General features: G+C 44.6%; 1 protein-coding gene across 1 annotated transcript in view; it reads left to right on the forward strand.

The window, feature by feature from the left end:
• LOC139266233 (intestinal-type alkaline phosphatase-like) overlaps positions 1–21,197 on the forward strand; it is a 54,810-nt gene that overhangs the window by 23,642 nt on the left and 9,971 nt on the right. The window contains exons 5-8 of the mRNA XM_070884062.1: positions 3,640–3,814; positions 8,676–8,848; positions 11,289–11,423; positions 11,522–11,591. Coding sequence (XP_070740163.1) covers positions 3,640–3,814; positions 8,676–8,848; positions 11,289–11,423; positions 11,522–11,591 — 553 coding nt within the window. The remainder of the gene's footprint in view (positions 1–3,639; positions 3,815–8,675; positions 8,849–11,288; positions 11,424–11,521; positions 11,592–21,197) is intronic.

Genomic DNA, 21,197 nt, shown 5'->3' on the forward strand with positions numbered 1-21,197 from the left:
TCTTCCCGCTGCGAAACACATGTTCAGCTGTGCAAGGTTAAGAGAGAGCATTAGCTCCAGCGTTAAGTTTGAAAATGGCAGCACTGGCATCAAATCAGCATTACACGCCCAGCGCACGCACCCAACGCCCACTCTACCGCCCTCACCAAATGGCATCCGGCACGGCCCACACCAGAAGTGCGCACATGGTGCTCGGATGTTATTTTCAAGCCAAATCGGCACCCATAATGCCCAAACAATGAGTGATACATAAGAACATAAGAACATAAGAATTAGGAACAGGAATAGGCCATCTAGCCCCTCGAGCCTGCTCCGCCATTCAACAAGATCATGGCTGATCTGGCCGTGGACTCAGCTCCACTTACCCGCCTGCTCCCCGTAACCCTTAATTCCCTTATTGGTTAAAAATCTATACGCAACCAAATATTTAGCCCTTAATGTTTTTACTACATTACCAAGCAGATTATTCCCAATATGCATCCGTCTGAGTAAAGAAGCTTTTTCCTAGTATCTGTGCTACATTTACTTTTTATTAATTCATATTCTCTGGTCCCATTTTTCTGGCTTAATTCAAAGTAATATTTTGGTTTACTTTATCCATAACATTTGATGTTTTATATACCTGAATGAGATTTGATCCTCTTGTAACTATTTTCCTTCCAGATTGTAGAGCTTGAATCTTTCCTCAAAGCTCATTCCTTTTACATTTGAATTAACTGTGATTCTGTGTTTGACTTTGTCCATTCAGTGACCAGCTCCACTTCAGTATCAATTGTGGTAATTCATTCTATATTCTAACAAACCTTTGTATCAAAAAATTCCTTCTCGCCTTTCTGTTTATAATCTAATTATGAGTGGATCTCCAGTGACATTGATTGGAAGAGGCAATGTCGAACTTGCTCAGGACTCAGAGAAGCATTGAGAGTCCCAGGAAATACCATGATGAACAGCCCAGGAAAAGTGGGGAGAGAGCAAAACTGAAGCCCTAGTCTCCATTTAGAGGGTAGTCATTCTGGGGCAAACTTATTGGACAGGTTTCCATCAGGAAACTATGAGACAGTTTAAATCTAATAATTTTGTGGTCACAGTAGCTCAGATGTTCCCCCACAAAGAGGTCTATTCCTATATAATCGTTGTTATTAAAGACTAAATCAAATACCTAGTTATCCCTAGTCACATTAACATGCAGTGTTAGAAAACAGTCATTTATAATATTTACAAATCTTTCAGCTGACCTGCCCTCAATGCTAAATGGCTCACCATTGTCCATTGAATGATTGGGAAATTAAAATTCACCTTTACGTAAATGTTACTCAACTCAGATGCTTTCGTAAATTTGTGTCCAATGTGCCTCATCGGATAATCATAAAATAAATTAAAGTAAAGTTAGGAAACATTTCTTTACACAGAGGCTAGTTAGAATATGTTGAAGCAGAATGCAGAAATACTTCTAAAAGGGAATTTGTTGCTTGAACTGAGGAATATTAAAGGGAATGGAGAGCAAGTCAGAGAGCATGATTGAACGAGTTGGCTCGTGTAGTAAAAGATGCTGGACAGACATTTTAGGCCAAATGGCTTGTTTTTGTGCTGTAACGCTCTGTGATTCTTCAGGGGTACAGTGTTGCCAAGGGATGTCAGTTACAAGCCTGACAAAATTACAAAAAAATTGCAATGTGATGCAAGCAGATGGATTATATCACATTAGTTGGCTTCGAAAGATATTGGCCTGGATTTTGCAGTCGGAATAACGGTGAGGCTAACAGCACTCACTGTTATTAAGGAATAAATCGGACAGGAAGTTTCGGCTTTCGCATATGCGCAGTTAAGCGCAGATATCAGGAAATTGCTGTCTAATTTGACCTGCTCCTCCACAAGCTTTGCTACACCGGTATCTCACCAAGAGACTTGCCATTCGGCATGAAAGGAATGAGGTTGCATTACTTCCCCACTAGTTACCCACTAAACATGCCAGAAAATGTTACGGCTTGTCCATTAAAGTGTAAATGCATTTTTAACAGTGTGATGAGTCTTAATTACTACCAAAAACCTCTCTGGCACTGAAAATTTACTCATTTGTCGATTTTTCAAAAATTTGAAATTTAAATTAAAAAAATGTTTTACTTTGTCTTTCTGTCCCTTTTATCTCTCTCTTAATCCCATCTTTCGTTCCCTCTCTTTATTTCACTTTCTGTACATGATTTTACATTGAATTAATTATTCTAACTTACACTTCTTGGTTTGGACTCTGCAAGGATCCTGGTTTGGATTCTGCCTCAGTAAGGATTTTTCAATCTGATTGGTTGAACAGGCACGCTATTACTTGCCATGTTCACACAGGTCGCAGATCCCCTATAGAGGGCAATGTGCTGTTTTGGACTTCTGATGACTGTAAGTTGACGCTCAAAAGCCCATGCAAAGTCTGCGTGCAGCTGTAAGCGTAATGAATGGCGAGTGCCATTTCAAAAAAGAAAAGATTTATATTTTATAGCACCTTTCACGACCTCAAGATGTTCAAATGCTTTACAGCTAATGAAGTACATTTGAAGTGTAGTCACTCTTGTAATGTAGGAAACATGGTAGCCAATTTGCGCACAGCAAGCTCTTACAAACAGCAATGTGATAATCTGTATTATTGTGATGTTGATTGAGGGATAAATATTGTCCAGGATACCGGGGAAAACTCCCCTGCTCTTCTTCAAAATAATGCCTTGGGATCTTTTACGTCCACCCGAGAGGGCAGATGCGGCCTCGGTTTAACATCTCATCCGAAAGATGGCATGTCCGACAGTGCAGCATCCCTCAGTACTGCACTGGAGTGTCAGCCTGGATTTTTGTGCTCAAGTCTCTGGATTGGGACTTTGAACCCACAAGCTTCTGACTCAGAGAGTGCTACCAACTGATCCATGGCTGCCAATTTCTGTGTTGGATCTTCTGCTTGCCACTATAGCTCATGATGACTCAAACACTCATGGTGGGACTTAATCACATAACAGGAATATAATTTTAATTATTTCTGAAGTAGCCTAAAGCCAAAATTAAGTTTAAATTTACTTGTACAGCATTATTTAATTCACTAAGGGATACCCCGAGTAATAAGAGTAATATGGTCATTCTCCAGCTATTTTGGAGCTCTATTACATTAAAAATGATTCACAGTGATATGGACACTAAGAACTGAAATTAAGAAATTATTATAACATTTTTACATTTTTCACGGCATTCTTGTTCCTGTAGTGCTTTGAAAACAAAGTGGGGAACCCTGCGATGCCTGCATTTGTCCCAGTACACTGGTTATAAAATCAATAACTACTCCCAGTATGCTGAAATTCAATTTGTGACCTGAGTAGATGCCAGATTCTCAGGCAAGACTTTCAAATTTGATGCCTCTGAGCTTTCCTCACATATTTTTCTAATTACTGTGAGGAGAAGGTTGTTTTTTTCCACACTAAAATCAAATCCACTTACAGAAATCCAGAAATAGTATCAGTGACATTTCTTCTTTCCAAGGTACACAGGTCTAGATGTAATAAGGCTACTTGGGAACAAGTGGAAACCCATAGAAATCTTGCACATTATAGTTTGTTGCACTGAAATACCAATTCACTAAAGCTCTGAAAACAATGTATTTTTTTGTTTTAGACATACAATGTAGATCATCAAGTCCCTGATAGTGCTGGGACAGCCACTGCTTATCTGTGTGGAATAAAAGCAAACTATGGAACCATTGGACTGAGTGCAGCTGCCAGACGAAAAAACTGTAGCACAACTTTTGGCAATGAGGTCACGTCAGTACTTAAGAGGGCAAAAGATGCTGGTATGGTACATTTTATATATACAAATCTACCTTCAATAATCAATTTATCCTCAGCAAATAAAACTTATGGGGAAGAAATCCTAAAATAGTTGAAACAATAAAGGTGACCATTATGATTTTTCAAACTGCTGTACTTTCAATGCAGTGGAGATGTATTGCTCTGGTGGCCCATATATAACATTATAAATTTATTCAAAAACTATTATTCCACTTAGTAACCAGAACATTTCTTCCCTCAAAATACTCGCTATTGACGAGTCACAACAGCCCAACCATATTCGTTTTGTAACTGTGAGGTTCTATGAAATCCCTGTGCTACCTAATGCCAACTGCATTTACAATACTTTTCACTTCGGCATCATTTACAAGGATACTTAGTGTTATATATGAAGAAAGAGTCTGACTGGATACTGTGAGCTCAAAGTAAAGTGTGACCTTAGTCTTTTATTTTGGTCTCCAGAGTGCCTCTCCAACCTGTCAAGCCTCCCTAAATACCTGTGCTCCCAAGGGATTATGGAATCCCTTGGGACTCCAAGGGATGAGCCCTCTGGTGGCTGTACAGGGTATATACAAGTTTTCATATATAACACTTAGCACTAACAAGTTGTCTACCTTCAAGGAAGGAAAACATATACATGTCTTCCCTTGCATTTAACATTCTGTTCAAAGTGTAATTCAATATTGGCGAAATGTGCAACTGGGTCACCTAGCTTACCAGTTCAATACAAGTAGACCTTGTGAATGTAAAATCTTTTAGGGCAGAGTGATGAATAAGTTTCCAAACAATTGGATTTTTTTCTCAATTATTTGTTCAATTTAAATCATAAAATGTAAACTCTTTTTGGATATTTACTTATTATAAAAACAAAATACTGCAGATGCTGGAAATCTGAAATAAAAATAAAAATGCTGGAAATACTCAACGGGTCAGACAGCATCTGTGGAGAGAGAAACCGAGTTAATGTTTCAGGTTGATGACCGGTAGATTATTATTATTGTTATTTTTATTATTACTTATTATTGTCTGTTATGAAGCTGGAACAGATATTGAAACATTTGTAAAACATAGGACTGATTTTAACTGCCAGGCCTCATTTGAATGGCGCCAGTCAGCTGTTGGTCAATTTTGGGTGAAAAACAGCAGCTGGCCAATGGGGAGGGAGGGGTGATGGGGAGATGAAGATCAGCCGGCCAGGAGATCCTCTGCCGGCACCAAGTGTAGGCTGGCAGCAGTAAGATAAGTTCGGGGCAGGGGGCGGTGTTGAAATGGGTCTCGCGGCTGGAGCAGTCAAGGCCTGGACTTTTCCCATGCTAACCCAGAATAGCACTTCTGTGCTTATATTCATTTGTCCAGAACAACATTTATTTATTAATAAATACAGACAGGCATATTTATATTAGAAACATAGAAAATAGGTGCAGGAGTAGGCTGCTCCACCATTCCATATGATCATGGCTGATCATGCAACTTCAGTTCCCGACTCCTGCTTTCTCTCCATACCTCTTGATCCCTTTAACCGTAAGGGCCACATCTAACTCCCTTTTGAATATATCTAATGAACTGGCCTCAACAACTTTCTGTGGTAGAGAATTCCACAGGTTCACAATTCTCTGAGTGAAGAAGTTTCTCCTCATCTCAGTCCTAAATGGCTTATCCCTTATCCTTAGACTGTGATCCCTGCTTCTGGACTTCCCCAACATCAGGAACATTCTTCCGGCATCTAATCTGTCCAATCCCGTCAGAATTTTATATGTTTCAATGAGATCCCCTCTCATTCTTCTAAATTCCAGTGAATATAAGCCTAGTCGATCCAGTCTTTCTTCATAGGTCAGTCCTGCCATCCCGGGAATCAGTCTGATGAACCTTTGCTGCACTCCCTCAATAGCAAGAATGTCCTTCCTCAGATTTGGAGACCAAAACTGTACACAATATTCAAGGTGTGATCTCACCAAGGCCCTGTACAACTGCGGTAAGACCTCCCTGATCCTATACTCAAATCCTCTCGCTATGAAGGTTAACATGCCATTTGCCGCCTTCACCGCCTGCCGTACCTGCATGCCAACTTTCAATGACTGATGTACCATGACACCCAGGTCTCGTTGCACCTCCTCTTTCCCTAATCTGTCACCATTCAGATAATATTCTGCCTTCCTGTTTTTGCCACCAAAGTGGATAACCTCACATTTATCTACATTGTACTGCATCTGCCATGCATTTACCCACTGACCTAACCTGTCCAAGTCACCCTGCAGCCTCTTAGCATCCTCTGGACAGCTCACACTGCCACCCAGCTTAGTGTCATCTGCAAGCTTGGAGATATTACATTCAATTCCTTCATCTAAATCATTAATATATATTGTAACTATCTAATACCAGCACTGAACCTTGCGGTTTCCCACTAGTCACTGCCTGCCATTCTGAAAAGGACCCGTTTATTCCTACTCTTTGCTTCCTATCTGCCAACCAGTTCTCTATCCACGTCAATACATAACACCCAATACCATGTGCTTTAATTTTGCACACTAATCTCTTGTGTGGGACCTTGTCAAAAGCCTTTTGAAAGTCCAAATACACCACATCCACTGGTTCTCTCTTGTCCACTCTACTAGTTACATCCTCAAAAAATTCTAGATTTGTCAAGCATGATTTCCCTTTCATAAATCCATGCTGATTTGGACCGATCCTGTCACTGCTTTCCAAATGCGCTGCTACTACATCTTTAATAATTATTTCTGACATTTTCCCCACTACTGATGTATTCTTGATAAACTGCATGACTCAGACAAATAGATTATGTACATTGTCGCAAAGCAGCTTGTTCCATCTCATTACAAATTTTGGAAGTTCCTTTTTATAAAGCTCTTTGTGAAGTTTATGCCGATCAAGCTGAGGAATGTCATGAAAGTCTAATGATTCTTCACACCTAAATGGCTAATAATGCATAGAATTAGATAGAATATACAATATATAGAATAACAGAAACAGGCCATGCAGCCCAACTAGTCTGTGCTGGTGTTTCATCATCATCATAGGCAGTCCCTCGGAATCGGGGAAGACTTGCTTCCACTCTTAGCATGAGTTCTTAGTTGGCTGTACAATCCAATACAAGAACCATAGTCTCTGTCACCGTGGGAAGACAGTGGTTGAGGGAAAGGGTGGGCGGGGAGTCTGGTTTGCCGCACCCTCCTTCCGCTGCCTGCGCTTGATTTCTGCATGCTCTTGGTGACGAGACTCGAGGATCTCAGCGCCCTCCTGGATGCACTTCCTCCACTTAGGGTGGTCTTTGGTCAGGGTCTCCCAGATGTCAGTGGGGATGTTGCACTTTATCAGGGAGGCTTTGAGGGTGTCCTTATAACGTTTCCGCTGCCCACCTTTGGCTCGTTTGCCGTGGACGAGTTCCAAGTAGAGCGCTTGCTTTGAGAGTCTCATGTCTAGCATGCGAACTGTGGGGCCTGCCCAGCAGAGCTGATCAAGTATGGTCAGTGCTTCAATGGTGGGAATGTTGGCCTGGTCTTCAAATACTCTTTTCCTCAGGCAGCTGAAGGTTGCACTGGCACACTGGAGGCGGTGTTGGATCTTGTCAATGCTTGCTCTTGTTGATAGGAGGCTGCTGAGATAAGGGAAGTGGTCCACTTGTCCAGGGCCGCGCCATGGATCTTGATGACTGGGGAGCAGTGTTGTGCGGCAAGGACAGGCTGGTGAAGGACCTTTGTAAGGCCCATGCTTTCGTACGCCTCAGTAAATACGTCGGCTATGTCCTGGAGTTCAGCCTCTGTGTGTGCACAGACGCAGGCGTCGTCCGTGTACTGTAGCTCAACGACAGAGGTTGGGGTGGTCTTGGACCTGGCCTGGTGACGGCGAAAGTTGAACAGGTTCCCACTGGTTCTGTAATTTAGTTCCACTCCAGTGGGGAGCTTGCCGACTGTGAGGTGGAGCATGGCAGCGAGGAAGATTGAGAAGAGGGTTGGGGCGATGACGCAGCCCTGCTTGACCGCAGTCTGGACGTGTATTGGGTCTGTGATGGATCCGTTGGTAAGGATCACGGCCTGCATGTCATCATGGAGCAAGCGGAGGATGGAGGACGTTCCATAGACCCTCGCGGTTGACAGTGTCAAAGGCCTTTGTAAGGTCGAAGAAGGCCATGTATAAGGGCTGGCGTTGCTCCCTGCATTTTTCCTGCAGCTGTCGCACTGCAAAAATCATGTCCGTTGTGCACCGGAGGGGACGAAATCCACACTGCAACTCCGGGAGAAGCTCCTCGGCCTCAGGGAGGAGACGGTTGAGGAGGACTTCAGCGATAATTTTCCCAGTGGCTGATAGCTGGGAGATTCTTCTGTAGTTGCCGCAGTCGGACTTGTCCCCTTTTTTACACCTTATCTCTCTCATCTGGAGAGAGGAGAACACGCCGGGAGATCTTAAAGATGCAGTGATCGCAACCATCTTTAAAAAAGGGGACAAGTCTGACTGCGCAACTGCTGGTGTTTATACTCCACATGAGTCTCCTCCCATTCCATTAACCTCATTTTAGTCTTTCAGTATATTGTTCTATTCCCTTTTCTCTTGTGTGCTCGTCTAGATTCTTTTTGAAAGTATCTAAACTAGTTATCTCAACCACTTCCTGTGGTAGCGAGTTCCACACTCTAACCACTCTCTGAGTAAAGAAATTTCTCCTTATTTCCCTATTGGATTTATCATTTCCCTATTGGATTTATCAGTAACTATGATCATCATAGGTAGTCCCTCGTATCAAGGATGACTTGCTTCCACGCCAAAAAGGGATGAGTTCACAAATGTTTCAATGAAGGACCTAATATTCCAGTATCTATATTAGCTAATCTTTAAATTTGTTCTTTTGTTCAGGAAAGTCAGTTGGCATTGTGACAACCACTCGGGTTCAACATGCTTCTCCAGCTGCTACCTACGCCCATGTTGCAAACAGAGATTGGTATAGTGATGCCAGTTTGCCACTTGATGCAATTAAGGATGGTTGCAAAGACATTGCTTATCAGCTCATAACTAACACAGATATTGATGTAAGTTTTATTTCTTTATTTTTATCAGGTTTAGAGGTTAGTCAAACCTCAATGTTCTTTTATAATAGTCCTGCATTTTGAATAAAGGATTCATTTGTTCACCTGATAATATATTTAGAATAGATAACTAATTAAATATTATTTTTTTACAGTTACTTTCCATACTTGCTTCTAATATCATTTTAACCACTTTCAGCCTTTTGCTGATGGTTAACTTCACTTAAGTATATGCCTGAACAGTGACCAGCCAATTTAAGAGACATTTTCCAATATTGATTCATGTTCTATTCCTCCATTGTGCAACTCCACAGTACTGTCCTTGCATGACTCCTTTCTTACCTGTCTGAATGCAGCAGTACATCTCCACAATGGCTTCTTTTCCCTCCTCATACCATTATATCTGGGATTCCCCCAAAGATCTATGCTGGACATCACTGTCTTCCTATCTCTGTACTGCCTCTCAGTGACATCCTCTGCAGGCACAGGGTCAACTTTCACATGTAAGCTGATGATGCCCAGCTCTAACACTCCTATTGACTGCTTCCGTGCTGTCAAACTTCTTGTCCAAAAGAAAGTCTTAGATGAGCCACAACTTTGTCCACCTAAATAACAGCAAAACCAAATCCACTATCTTCGGCCCCATCACCATTCTATTGCCCTCCCCAGCTATTCTCTCAGGCTGGACCAGACTATTGGCAATCTTAGCATCCTGTTCAACCATAAGCTGAACTTTAAACCTCACATTGTATCTATCACCCAGACCACGTATTTCCAACTCAGCAACATTGTCCGCCTCTGTCTCTACCTCAGCCCCTCTCCCAAGAACATACATTTATCACATCCAGTTGTAACTACTGTACCACTTTCCTTGCTGAACTTCCATCCTTCACCTTCCATTGGTTCCAACTTATCCTGTTCCACATTGTCCCACTTGTTAAACACCCCTGTCCTCCCTGATCTGAAGTAAGGCAAATACCTGACATAAAACATCAAGCAAACTCGGGTGTGAGTGTGTTATACATGCAATTATGCTACTCTCCAATTTCCTCGATCTTTTATGCCTGTCTATTAATCCCTGCGCCCAAACGCTTCTCAGCCTTACCCATATGCTAAAGAGCCATACACACAAATTTCCTGCAATTACGAAGGTTCAGAATGGGTGTAAAATTAACTCAGAATTTTAGGCACAACAGGAAACAAAGTAATTTTTCTTACATTCTATTGTGAATTTTAAAAATATTATCTTCACTGAGACCTGCACGGTATTTTCTGTTTCTTTGGCAGCATTTTTATGGCTTCAATATAAGTCACATTAAAAATTGAAAAACTTCCCTAATTGTATGTTTGTAAGCATGCTATGGTAGAGTTTCCGCTCGGTTGCACTGTTTATTCGTCGCAATTTGCTCCAAATTGGTGTAACCGCGCAAAAGATTTTTTTGCGATTAAACCCATTTTCAACTGTATTAATCAAACTGCACCATTACCATTCTTAAATAGATCAAGGAATATTTTTAAAGAATTTTTAATAAACTAAGTTTTAAATATTTCCTGATTGCGCTGGTTAATTATGCAAATGAGTTTGAGCGGAAACTTGAGGAAAAATAACACTTCTCAAAACGGGTACAATTTGCACAGGCATTCTGAGAGCAAATCTCAATAAATAATCTGAAAGAAGAACTTACATTTATATAGATCCTCAAGACATGTCAAAGTGCTTCATAATCAATTAATATCTTTTTAAGCGCAGTCACTGTTAATACATTGGCAAGCATGGCAGCCAATTACACAAGGAAGGTTTTACAAACAAAATGATTGTCCAGTTAATCTGTTTTTGATGGTGTTGGTTGAGGGGTAAATTTTGGCCAGGACCTGGGAGAATTTCTACTCCTCTTTAATTTGTGACCTTGGGATCTCTTATGCTCACCTGTACAGGCAGATTAACACTTGTATCTCTGACAATGTAGCACACCCTGAGTATTGCACTCAAATGTCAGCTAGATGGTGTGATCAGATCGTAAAGTGCAACTTGAACCCATGACCTTCTTGCTCAGAGGTGAGAGTGGTACTAATTTAGCCAAGCTGAAGTTTTGTAGAAGTAGGTATCTGGATCTATTTGTGTGGTCAAAATGTAATTGTGCAGGAAAAAATATATAATTTTGCAGGGCACAATACACTGTAAATAAAGATGGTCTCTATCACACCAATATTAGCCTATGATTATAGTGTAGCTTCTGGTCTCAGACCTATTTCTATGAAACGTGATGTGCAGCCAGCAGGACAACTGTCAATTGCAGATCACACTGAGGTCAGCCAGAAAGGATCTCTGCACATGCACAATTGACTGAGTAATTGCTGTGGGTCTGCAGACTTTCAGTTGTTGACAGTTTATCCTAAGTTAAATTCTTTGTGAAAAAGAGTAACTGTATATTTATTTTTCCAGGTCATACTTGGAGGAGGAAGAATGTACATGACTCCTCAAGGAACTCCTGACCCCGAATATCCAACAAGTACCCAACAAAATGGCAATCGAAAAGATAATACAAATCTGATTGACAAATGGCTCAGTACCAGAAAAGTATTTATTGATATTTTTCACAGCTATATATTTCAATGAATGCTTTATCCAATAATGACATGCCAATTTCTAAAGTATTGCATTCTAACATCTTCCAGGATGCAGTGTATGTGTGGAATAAAAAGCAATTTGATGCTGTTGATGTGAAAAAAACCAGCTATTTGATGGGTAAGTCCACCAAAAATTATTGTTTGCCACACCATTTTTAAAGATAATTGTAGGAAGACCTACATAGATGCACATTGTAGGGTTCATTCTGGATAGTAAATTGTACATTATCTTTCTTTCTTGTCATTGACTTGTAAGTAATTAAATTATATTTTATTTAGAGAACAGTAACAGATGAAGTGATGCTAACTTATTCCTGAAGAAGTTATATTAAAACGCATTAATTAAAAAATTGCTCTTCACAGAAATGTGGGCCTCAATTTTAACTCCAGACAGGATTTGGGCAGGTGGGTGGTTGTGTTAGTGAGAAACTCACACACTGCAGCAGAAAGTAGGTCCCGAGCCTCATTATAATCTGACCCACCCATTTGACTGATATACTTTGGTACTGCAATTTCTGGTGGGTCAGCCAGAGGTCTATTTAAAGTGGGAATGCACCCCTTTTGGCTGATTTCGCTGATGGAGTAGTGAAGGAAGAAACTGCTTAAAGGTGAGTTGCAGGCAAGTCCCCAGATTCTCTGAAGCCTCCCTGGAGGTCTTGATAGAAGAGGTGAGGGCAGAGGGAACTTATCTTTCCAGGCAGTGGGAGAAGGATCCCGAAATATGATGTGCATCAGGCACGGCAAAAGATTGCAGAATTTGTCAGCTGCAGGAGCATCACCCCAAGGAGCTGAATGTCATGCAAGAAACACTTTAGTGGCCTCGCAAGAGTAGCAAGGGTGAGTACAGCTAGCTATTAATTTCTCTATATCTGTCATTAACAACAGATGCACAACACTCCCCAACCCTCCCCAACACTCCGAAAAATTCCCTCACCTCCATCACCCAGCACAAATGCACACTAAAGCACCTTATCATGCCAAACATATACTCAATTCTGCAAAATAATACTGCAGATGCTGGAAATGTGAAATAAAAACAGAAAATGCTGGAAATTCTCAGCAGGTCAGGAAACATCTGTGGAGAGAGAAAAAGAACGTTTCAGGTCGGTGACCTTTCATCAGAATTGGAAAATGTTAGAGATTTACCCTGTAGCAGTTTTTAAACAATTTCCACCACCTCCAGCTTGATGCCACCACCAAACACATCTTCCCCTCCTCTTTCAGCATTCCGAAGGGACCATTCCCTCCAGGACACCCTGGTCGACTCTTCAATTATCCCCAATACCCGCTCTCCTTTCCACGGCACCTCTCCGTGCAAGCGCAGGAGATGCAATACGTGCCCTTTCCCCTCTTCTCTTCCCGTGGTCCAGGGCCCCAAAAACTCCTTCCAGGTGAAGCAGTAATTTACTTGTACTTCTTTCAATGTAGTAAACTATATTCACTGCTCACGATACAGTCCCTCCTACACTGGATAGACCAAAAGAAGGTTGGGTGATCGGTTTGCTGAACACCTCCGTTCAGTCCGCAAGTGTGACCCAGAGCTTCCAGTCGTTTGCCATTTTAATTTTCCGCCCATTCCCACTCTGACATCTCTGTCCTCGGCCTGCTACACAGTTTCAATGAAGGTCAACGGAAGCTTGTGGATCAGCACTTCACCTTTTGATTAGACACTTTACAACCTTCGAGACTCAAGATCAAGTTCCACTACTTCAGATCACCACCACTGCTTCCATTTTTTCTGACAGCAGGTGCTTGTAATGATTCTGCTATTGCCATTTATAGCTCCTCTAGACCCATCTTTTGTTTCTTTCATTGTCCCATTACCACCCCCCTTTGCCTTGCACCATCCCTTTTGTCATTTAATCATTCATGCCTTCGACTCTAGCATAGACCTTCCCTTTTGTTCTTTCCTCTCCTCCTCCTTTCGATGTGCAACAGTCACTACACGTTAAAAAAATCCACGCACAGGCATCTTCCACCCATTCAATTGGAGTTCAGGACTGGAATATCGGGTCCTTCATTGAAACATCTGTGAACCCACGTGGAAGCAAGTCATCCTCGTTCGAGGGACTGCCTATGATGATGATGACTTGCTTAAAAACTATTACATCGCTAACATTTTCCACTTAACTCCTTTTCCCTCTCCACAGATGCTGCCTGACTTGCTGAGTATTTCCAGCATTTTCTGTTTTTATATAATCAAGTCTTGCTTGCTACCTTCTTCAGAGCAGCCACTTGCACCATTATCTTCTCACTTTGCCAGCCTTTGTGGAACCAGCAGCTTCTCTCGTGGCTCCTACCTCAACATGCTTTATAAGAACATAAGACATAAGAAATAGAAGCAGGAGTAGGCCATTAGAGCCTACCATAAGCTCCACCGTTCAAAAAGATCATGGCTGATCTGATCCTGGCCTCAACTCCACTTCCCCGCCTGCTCTCCATAACCCTTGACTCCGTTATCATTCAAAAATCTGTCTATCTCCACCTTAAATATATTCAAAGACCTAGCCTCCACAGCTCTCTGGGGTAGAGAATTCCAAAGATTCATGACCCTCTGAGAAAAGAAATTCCTCATGATTTCTGTTTTAAATGAGCAACCATTCTGAAACGTTGTGTTATGTCTGTAATGCACTTAGGAATGACTCCACGAGGCAATGTGTTGTACTCAAATTGTAGTAACCTTGGTCCTTAATTCGTAACTCCAGAGTGAGGCACAAGCATGGTGGGCGGCCTTTTATACTGGGCCCTGCACACCTATGCAGGTAACCCTCAGGTCTCCCACTGCAGTGCCCTCTGGTGGCCAGCCTCTGCCACAGGAGCAGGAAACCCCGGTCTCCACCAGTTGCACCCTCTAGTGGTGCCAGCATAGTATATACACAGTGTAAACCTTATTGATAGTACATCAGGTAACTTTCCAGTGACTACACAGAGAGTATATCTATAGTTTGCATATATAACATCACTCTCCCCCAAGTCCTTTGTGCCGATTACCGTTGCACTATGTGCTCTGGCTTAGCTCTCCCCAGACTTGAGTGCCAATAGCCTTTGCACCTTGGCTGTGCTTTGGCTTGGCTCTCTCCCTGTTAGCCCCCAAGTCCTTTTGCCACAAAATTGGGTAGTGGTTACCAGTTTGGATGGTTCGATGATGCAGCGGAGGATCCAGTGGGTTCTGGGTGTGATCCATGTGTGTATCCATGGCTACATACATCCATTCCCCCCCTCCCCCACAGCGAGATCATGCAGCAGGCCCGTTACATTAACATACAGGATCAGACACAGTGCAAGTACAAAGAAAGGAAGTTACAGTTTGTATTATGACACCTTGGTTCAGTGACTTACATTCGTTACGTTTTGCGGTCGTGCGCCAGGATTGGGTAGATTGCATTCATGGTTCAGTCAGATATGCGAGGACGCAGGTTCCAGAGCAACCAGACGGGGCCCTAGTCATCTGATAGCGGCGCTGCACCCCCTGCTAGCGGGGTGGGCTTGGTTCGCTCACCTAGCCAGGACTCAGGGCCTTTGCCGTTGCCTAGTGGTGGGCAGAGCCACAGATATGTGTGGCCTCCCTGTCCTCCTTTGAGGGCTGCAGAATCTTCAGCCTACTCTATAACGGTGTTGGGAACCTAGCTGTTCCAGGTCCAGTTTGGGGAACTTGTTGGTTCTGACCTTTCGCTCCCAGACATGACCGAGGTAGTGACTGGGTCTGGGGGCTGCACCGTCTCCACCCGGGTGGTGGGCAACGGCGGCCGACTGCGCATATTGCCGTCTTTTTCGTTTCCAGGTCCGTGGCGAATAGTGCCATCGGGTGCCTGCAGCATGGGATAGACATGGGGCAGGGTATCAGGATCAGTGCCTTCACCTCCTGAGGACGCTGGCCTATAACTTGTGGGGACACCTGGGGCAGGGCATCAGGATCAGCGCCTTTACCCTCCTGAATTTGCTCGCTTACTACTTTTGGGGACACTCTATTCCCGACATCTCGCAACAACATTTTGTTCTTTACATTAGGACTGGTACCGGCATCTCGCAACAACATTTTGTTCACAATCTTAATCAGTTCGTTAGATTGATTACCATGTATACAATGTCTCTTTAAGTTCAGTTGGTTGCAGGTCTCCTTTAAGAGAACCCTGTTGACTTTACCCCAATCAGATCCTCTATTAGACACCACGTGTTGGTCCCTCAGCATTGCACCTCGTGATATTGCCGCGGCCATTTTTTTTTCAGCCACGCTGCCCCTCGCTGCAGCAGGAACGCTACCTTGCCTCTGTCCTCGAGGTCGACTGCCTTGATCCTTCTCTCCCGCGAATCTGCCACAAAAGCTGGAAGAGTGCCTGTGAATTCGATCTTCCTCCCCAGGAGTCCTGCCACTGGAGCCGGGAAGGTACTTTTAGGTCATTCTGGTCAGATCATTGCCATGCAGTCGTGATGGATGGTCTGTGCCTCAGGTGCTGTGCTGGTCTGTTCTCTGGTGCCTGGCCCAAGTGAAGGTGAGATTTTGCTCTGCCTCTGAGCACGGGGGACATCGATTGCTGGAGTCTTCCCATTTCTACTGGATCTTCCCCATCCACCTTCTTCCGAGTAGTGTTGGACCATCACCTGCAACAATCCACAGAGGTAATTTGTGCACCATGCCATTATGGATTATACTTACATCCGCACTACCAAGGACTGGGATCAGCTCCTTGATGTAGGTGCGCAACTTTTCCTGTACTGGAACTAGCTCGGGTCGTTTTTCATGCCATAGCCTCTCAAAGGCATTCTGGCTCATCACTGACTGGCTCGCTCCTGTGTCCATTTCCTTGAAGGCTGGAACGCTGTTTATCTCGACTTCCATCTTCACTGGAGGACAATCGGTGGTGCAGGTATACACTCCATACACTTCTTCTTGGGGCTGAGCTGCCTCTCTGGCCAAATCATCATACTCCCCGCTGGATTCAAAGTCATCTACCGACTCCTCTGCTAGACGGTGAGTCGTAGTTCTTTTACACATATGCTGGAGGTGGCCCTTCGTGTTATAGGCTTTGCATACGTACTCACCAAACCGACACTGGTGAGCCCTATGGTTTCCTCTGCAATGCCAGCATGGTACTACTCGATTAGCACCCTGTTACGTATGCAACCCTATGTAACCAGTATTATACAGCCACCAGAGGGCTAACCTGTTGGAGTCCCAAGGGATCCTAGCGTCCTTTGGGAGCACTGTATATAAGCAGGCCTCCCATGCTGTACCGGCACTCTGGAGTTAGAATAAAGGAACTAAGGTCACACTTACTCACGTTTACAGTACTCAGTTACATCACTTTATTTGAGACATAACAACTGGCGACGAGATAATGAACCGCCACGCGAAAATGCAGAGAACTGTTGGCATCCTGGAGAAATTCTCAGAAGGGGATGATTGGGAGGCCTTCGTGGAGCGACTTCGTGGCCAACGAGCTAGAAGGGAGCGCGAACACTGCCAAACGAAGGGCGATCCTCCTCACCATCTGCGGGGCAACAACCTATGGCCTCATGAAGAATCTTCTTGCTCCAGTGAAACCAACAGCCAAATCATATGAAGAACTGTGTACGCTGGTCCGGGAGCACCTAAATCCGAAGGAGAGCGTTCTGATGGCAAGGTATCGATTTTACACATGTCAACGGTCAGAAGGCTAGGAAGTGGCGAGCTACGTCGCTGAACTAAGGCACCTTGCAGGACATTGCGAATTCGATGGATTCCTGGAGCAAATGCTAAGAGACTTTTTTGTGCTTGGCATTGGCCATGAGGTTATCCTTCGCAAACTATTGACTGTTGAAACACCAAACCTGAGCAAATCCATAACGATAGCCCAGGCATTTATGTCCCCCAGCGATAACACCAAACAAATTTCGCAACATAAAGAGGTTTCAGCTAGTACTGTACACAAAGTAACATCGTTTTCAGGCGGGAATGCACATGGCAGAACGTACACGCCTGCAGCTGCATGACCTCAGATGACCCAGAGTCCACCATCAAACCTGACCTTTGAGGCAATTGATACCCTGTTGGCGCTGCGGAGGTGATCATCGAGTCCATCAATGCTGCTTCAAACACTATGCGTGCAAAGGCTGTGGAACAATGGGACACCTCCAGCGAATGTGCAGACGAGCTGCAAACCTTGCAAACCACCACGTTGCAGAGGAAGACCGATCCATGGCAGATCAAACTGAACTGGAGACTCAAACCGAGGAGGGAGAAGTGTATGGGGTACACACCTTCACCACGAAATGTCTACCGATCATGTTAAAAGTCGAACTGAACGGAATTCCAATATCCATGGAACTGGACATGGGGGCGAGTCAGTCTATCACGAGCAAAAAGGCCTTTGACAGGCTGTGGTGCAACAAGGCACACAGGCCCAAGCTGAGCCCTATTCATACCAAGCTGAGAATTTACACTAAAGAGCTGATTGGTAGCACAGCAGTAAAAGTCTCCTATGATGGAGCAATGCACGAATTCTCACTATGGATTGTACCAGGAGATGGCCCCACACTGTTCGGCAGAAGCTGGCTGGGAAAAATCCGCTGGAACTGGGACGACATCCGAGCGTTTTTGTCCGTCGATGACGCCTCATGTGCCCAGGTTCTGAGCAAGTTTCTGTCGTTATTTGAGCCAGGCATCGGAAGTTTCTCAGGGGCGAAGGTGCAGATCCACTTGGTTCCCAGTACACGACCCATCCACCACAAAGCACGGGCGGTGCCACACATGATGCGTGAGAAGGTGCAGATCGAGCTGGATAGGCTGCAATGAGAGGGCATCATTGCGCCGGTGGAGTTCAACGAGTAGGCCAGTCCGATTGTTCTGGTCCTCAAGGACGATGGCACGGTCAGAATTTGTGGGGACTATAAAGTAACGATTAAGCGTTTTTTGCTGCAGGACCAGTACCCGCTACCCAAGGCAGACGACCTATTTGCGACGCTGGCAGGAGGGAAGACATTCACCAAGTTGGACGTGACCTTGGCCTACATGACGCAGGAGCTGGCGGAATCTTCGAAAGGCCTCACCTGCATCAACACGCACAAAGGTCTGATCATCTACAATAGATGCCCGTTTGGGATTCGATCAGCTGCGGCGATTTTTCAAAGGAACATGGAGAGCCTGCTAAAGTCGGTTCTGTGCACCGTGGTTTTCCGGGACGACATATTGATCACAGGTCGAGACACCATCGAACACTTGAAGAACCTGGAAGAGGATCTAAGTCAGCTAGATCGTGTGGGACTCAGGTTGAGACACTCGACGTGTGTTTTCCTGGCACCAGAGGTTGAGTTCTTAGGGAGAAGAATTGCGGCAGACGACATCAGACCCACCGACGTCAAGAACGCGCTGAGACCACAGAACGTGATGGAGCTGCGGTTGTTCCTGGGACTCCTCAGTTATATTGGTAATTTCCTACCCGGGTTAAGCACCTTGCTAGAACCTCTACATGTGTTGCTACGCAAGGGAGATGACTGGGTATGGGGAAAATTACAAGAGATTGCTTTTGAGAAAGCCAGAAATGTGTTATGTTCCAACAAACTGCTTGTTCTGTATGACCCATGTAAACGTTTAGTGCGAGCTTGCGATGTGTGTTCGTACGGGGTCAGGTGTGTGTTACAACAAGCAAATGAATCGGGAACATTGCAACCGGTCGTCTATGCGTCCAGGAGTTTGTCCAAGGCCGAAAGGGCCTACAGCATGATTGAAAAAGAAGCTCTGACATGCGTTTACGGGGTAAAAAAAATGCACCAGTATATGTTTGGACTTAAGTTCGAGTTAGAAACTGACCATAAGCTGCTCATATCGCTATTCTCTGAGAGCAAAGGTATTAATACCAATGCCTCTGCCCGCATCCAAAGATGGGCACTCACGATGTCTGCATATAACTATGTAATCCACCACAGACCAGGCACAGAGAACTGCGCTGATGCTCTCAGTCGGCTAATATTGCCCACCACCGGGGTGGAAATGGCACAGCCTGCAGACTTGCTCTTGGTGATGGATGCATTTGAAAATGAAAAGTCACCTGTTATGGCCCACGGATCCTCTACTGTCCCTTGTAAAAAAAACTGTGTCCTCCATGGGAGCTGGTCCAGCGTCCCAGCGGAGATACATGAAGAGATCAAGCCATTCCAGCGGCGCAAAGCTGAAATGTCCATACAGGCGGACTGTCTTTTGTGGGGTAATCGCATGGTTTTGCCTAAGAAAGGCAGGGAAAAGTTCATACGCAGTACCCACCCAGGCATAGTAATGATAAAAGCTAGAGCTAGATCCCTTGTATGGTGGCCCGGCATCGACTCAGATTTGGAGTCATGCGTGCGCCAATGCAACGCTCTCAACTGAGCAATGCACCCAGGGAGACACTACTAAGTTTGTGGTCATGGCCCTCCAAACCGTGGTCTTGGATCCAAGTTGACTTTGCTGGCCCGTTTCTAGGCAAAATGTTTTTGGTTGTTGTGGATGCTTATTCAAAATGGATTGAGTGTGTAATAATGTCTGTAAGCACATCCACTGCCACCATCGAAAGCCTACGAGCCATGTTTGCCACGCACGGCCTGCCTGATGTTCTTGTCAGCGACAATGGCCATGCGCAGTCATAGGCAAAGAAGGGAGTAGGGTGTTTCAGGTCAAACTCGCAAATGGACTAACTTGCAGAAAGCATTTGGACCAATCCAAACTGCGATTCACCGACAGCCACGAGCAACCCTAAGAGGACACCACCAACTTCGACCCTCTGACATGCACACAAGTGGCAACCGACATCACGGTTGACCACAAAGCTGAACGCACCATCCCCAGCAGCCCAGCAAGGCCAGCTGCACAGCAGCCCAGCGAAGGACCAACCAACTCACCTACACCTGCGTTTGTACCGAGACGATCGACTCGGGAGCGAAATGCCCCAGATCGTCTCACCTCTGTAAATAAGTGTACATTTGACTTTGGGAGGGAGTGATGTTATGTATGCAACCCTGTGTAACCAGTATTATACCACCACCAGAGGGCATATCTGTTGGAATCCCAAGGGATCCCAGCATCCCTTGGGAGCCCTGTATATAAGCAGGCCTTCCATGCTGTACGGGCACTCTGGAGTGAGAATAAAGGAACTAAGGTCACACTTACTCACATCTACAGTACTCAGTTACATCATTTTATTTGAGACATAACACACCCCTTGGCAGACTCTGAGTTCTGGAACCCTGAGGTCTGTGCTCTCTGCCCTGGACAGAGCCACGTTCTACAGCCTTGCCTGTGAAAGGCACCATTCTGTGTACAGTACTTGCCAGGTTTGAGTCCACAGGATGAATAATTTGCTTGGTACTGCAGGTCGAGGTCATGAATGCCTGACTGATGCTGATGGCCTTCTGCAGGCTGACTGTGGTGTTGGCAGATAATAGCTTCTGAAGGAGGCCCTCGTGGCCAATTCCCATAATGAAGATGTCTCACAATGCTTCATTGAGGTGCGTGCCAAAGTCACACGGTGCCGCAAGTCTCCTGAGGTCAGCCGCATATTTTGCAATCTCCTGACCCTCAGGTCTGCGGTGAGTGTAGAATCTGTGCCTGGCCATGAGGATGCTCTGTTTTGGTTTTAGTTGGTCGCGAATTAGTTCAGTCAGCTCATCGTATGTCTTATCCTTGGCCTTTGTTGGTTCCAGCAAGTCCCTGACCAGGCGGTAGACTTTGGGCCCACAACTGGTCAGCAGTATAGCCTTGCGCTTCTCTGCCAAT

This window comes from Pristiophorus japonicus, chromosome 6, assembly GCF_044704955.1.
Source record: "Pristiophorus japonicus isolate sPriJap1 chromosome 6, sPriJap1.hap1, whole genome shotgun sequence".
Lineage (NCBI taxonomy): Eukaryota > Metazoa > Chordata > Chondrichthyes > Pristiophoridae > Pristiophorus > Pristiophorus japonicus.